The sequence below is a fragment of the Rasamsonia emersonii genome (assembly GCF_000968595.1).
Source record: "Rasamsonia emersonii CBS 393.64 chromosome Unknown ctg1118621760382, whole genome shotgun sequence".
Classification (NCBI taxonomy): Eukaryota; Fungi; Ascomycota; class Eurotiomycetes; order Eurotiales; family Trichocomaceae; genus Rasamsonia; species Rasamsonia emersonii.
The window spans coordinates 1-2,954 of NW_013563037.1; the positions used below are offsets into that span (position 1 = coordinate 1).

General features: G+C 49.3%; 4 protein-coding genes across 4 annotated transcripts; all 4 read right to left on the bottom strand.

Annotated features, from left to right (window-relative positions):
* Window positions 1-688, bottom strand: T310_6240 (Uncharacterized protein; the record flags this gene model as incomplete). The annotated part of the gene is made up of 1 exon (XM_013470923.1): window positions 1-688. A coding segment is annotated over one exon (688 nt), but the record flags the coding sequence as incomplete, so codon positions are not given.
* T310_6242 (uncharacterized protein) lies at window positions 555-878 on the bottom strand (the record flags this gene model as incomplete). Its single annotated transcript, XM_013470924.1, has 1 exon — window positions 555-878. A coding segment is annotated over one exon (324 nt), but the record flags the coding sequence as incomplete, so codon positions are not given.
* Window positions 879-1,197: 319 nt separating this feature from the next.
* On the bottom strand, window positions 1,198-1,536 carry T310_6243 (uncharacterized protein; the record flags this gene model as incomplete). Its single annotated transcript, XM_013470925.1, has 1 exon — window positions 1,198-1,536. A coding segment is annotated over one exon (339 nt), but the record flags the coding sequence as incomplete, so codon positions are not given.
* On the bottom strand, window positions 1,437-2,099 carry T310_6244 (uncharacterized protein; the record flags this gene model as incomplete). Its single annotated transcript, XM_013470926.1, has 1 exon — window positions 1,437-2,099. A coding segment is annotated over one exon (663 nt), but the record flags the coding sequence as incomplete, so codon positions are not given.
* Between the last annotated feature and the right edge of the window lie 855 nt (window positions 2,100-2,954).

Genomic DNA, 2,954 nt, shown 5'->3' on the forward strand with positions numbered 1-2,954 from the left:
CGCTGGACGATTGTTCTGTGATGTGCATCTGTTCCATTGTCTTCTCAAGGGAGGTCTCCATTTTCGAGTCTTCCGTGTCAGCACGGCCTGCAAATGTCACCCGGCCAGTGAGTTTGAACCGTTGTCGAAAGGACTTGTTCTCAGACAGTCTGTCAAGGATGGCTTCCACAAAATTCTCAACCGTATCGCGTTCAAAATCCCGAAGGGAGTCTTCTGAGTAGATCGTCTTGATACGGCTACGGACATAGTCTAATTGATGCGGCGATGGAAAGAGGCGTTGCGAGGTGAAAGCGGGTTCTGTGATAAACTCATCCCATATTTTTTGCTGCATGTTAGGAAATTCATGCCAGTGGAGAACACGTCTGGGATAGATCCTATTGATGGGATTCACAGGATCTCCTTTAGTTGTCAAAGTCGCCTTTGTTTCAATGCTAATTGCTAAAGAGAGCTTGTGGCATCCATCTAGAAGGTCGGGTAGTGTGTTTAGCTCTTTGATGGCTCGCCGTTCAGTCTCCTCGCGGCGTCGTTGCTCTTCGGCAAGGCGTCGTTGCTCTTCAGCAAGGCGTCGGTCTGCTTCTTCGCGGCGTTGTTGCTCCTCGGCAAGGCGTCGGTCTGCTTCTTCGCGGCGTCGTTGCTCGTCTTCTAGAAGCTGACGTAGCCTCCTTACTTCCTCCTGCGACATTGGTTTTCATCCAGTGAGACAATTGTTGAGCGAATGTTGGAGACTTAAGCAGCGCCGTATTTTCGCTTGTGCCTAGTTTTCCATCTAACCGCCATTGACAAAAACAAGTTAGCATACTTAAAGACTGGTTCGGGCGACTTCTCGCTGACCGGGTTGAAGCCAACAGCAACTGCTTTAGTTCAGTTGTAGAATGAGGCTAATGTGCCGTCTGATATTAGGAGTGGTGTTAGTGATCAGATGTTGGCCCAAGGTTGGGAAGCTGTGTTTGGATAAATAAGAGGGTCGTCGAAGCCGGAATATCCATTATTCCGCTTCCTGGTACCCGCGCCAACCCCTCCTTACGTCAGCTGAAAGGTGATCACTCCACTCACCCACCCCTCCCCCGCGATCGTGTGAGTTCAGGGCGGCGCTGCTCACCTACTAGAACGGGAAGGGCAGTTGTCAGGGTGCTCGTAGATTTTTGATCGGTAGGAAGGGCGATCAGAAAACAAGGGAAATCAATCACAGAAATATGACTAAGCGGCACCCTGGCATTGTGACTGAATCCCCGAGGACGACGCGCCCTGGACGCTACACCCAAGTAGTTCTGGAATCGAATGTAAAAATGCCGTGTGGGAGCTTAAGCTCACAGGAATGTTGTAGGTCTCCACTGGTTGATTAGGCTTGATCTGAGGGTCTATAAGCTGTCGGGCCGAGCCGTCCACTAGGATGTTAACAGTGATAACCACTTGGGCCAATCCCTCCACCAAGGCGCTTATGAGACAGATGCGCAGTAGTTGTGCCGCAACCACGCGCTCATCCAACGACTCCCCCGTCTGCAGTGAATCGAGGTCATCATCAGGGCTATGAGCTGCTCACCTTGTGTTGTGGCGCAACGATTCTTGCCATGCGGCGGTGCTTGCACTACTATAAATGCTGTCCTGTGGTAATGCCCTAGGGGCGATTTCGTCGTTCTAGCACTGCTACATTTGATGATGTTCAATGTTGACATCTCAAGGCTTAAAAAATTACCACACGAGAGCTCTTTTTGTACTTCGCTTCCAGTGCTCAACAAAGACTTCACATACAGCCATCCACTGGCCATCTCCCTTTTCGTCACTCGAGCGTGACCATCGGTAGTGATCTGTGTTGATGCGGGTCCTTCGTTGTTTGGTTCATCGGGGGCACTACGTTTGCCTTTCTTTGCTCTTATTGCCTCTCTCCTTGCGGCCTCTTTCTCCTGTTCTTCAATATATGACGTTCGCTGGCTTGGTGCCTTAGGACGTAGGGTTCGTTTCTCATTTTCTTGGTTGTTTGGATATTGACACGTATCCGAAGGCGCGTCTTCCGCGTCGGGATCACCGTTTGGGGGCATCGCGCCCGAGGGAAGGCGTAGGAGGGAGAGACTGTGTTGTCCGGCGGAATAAGAGTGACTTACCTATAAAGTAACCGACCCCCTTCTCCGGAAGGGGGTTTTCTTTTGCAAACCGATAGAGCTTACTTCCAGGGTCCAGTATACGCATGGATGGAGATTAATTAATTAATTAATTAAAGACTATCTACGGTGCGCAGCGAGAAAGATATCGAGGTATTCTGCCCGTCTAATCCTATACCGCCCATCATGACGTTCTGCCATGTTGTTCCGCCTAGTTACTGCAGGATCGTGACAGCTAGCAGAAAGGTGTCAGCAGAAAGTGGCTAGCAGAATCAGCGAACTGGCCGGCAAAATGCTAGAAAGTGCAGAGTGTGTCAGCAGAAAATTGCTAGCAGAAAGTTGGCACTATTAGTCTTCTCGAGTCTCGACGAGGTCGCCATATGTATGTTAAATAATAGAAGCGTTACCATTCTGTAGGCCATAATACTACTCCAGTAAATGCACAAAAGTATTAACAAACAAAATTGGCTTTATGCATGGAGAAAAGATATAAATAGTACTGTACCAGGGCCCAGCCCTGCCGGTGCAGAGCAATCAAAGATCTAACACATCTAGCAGCATAATGAAAATCAACAGGTCCAGCTATAAGCCTCGACGGACAACCGCATTTGGGCACATAGACGCAATATAAGGGAAAAGGGAACTACAGAGGCACTCGCGACACCGTTCCGTGTACGGATTCTGCATGATTCATCAGATGCATCTTGTGTTTGAGTTCCACATGGCAAATATTGCATTTAATCATCTTGCCTACTGGCCAAGGAGGGTTCAGATGCTTTCGACGAAAATGTCTGCTTAGAGACCCCGGGTTCTTATATGCCCATGTCCGCTCCGTCATTGGGAGTCTGGTGTCTCCAA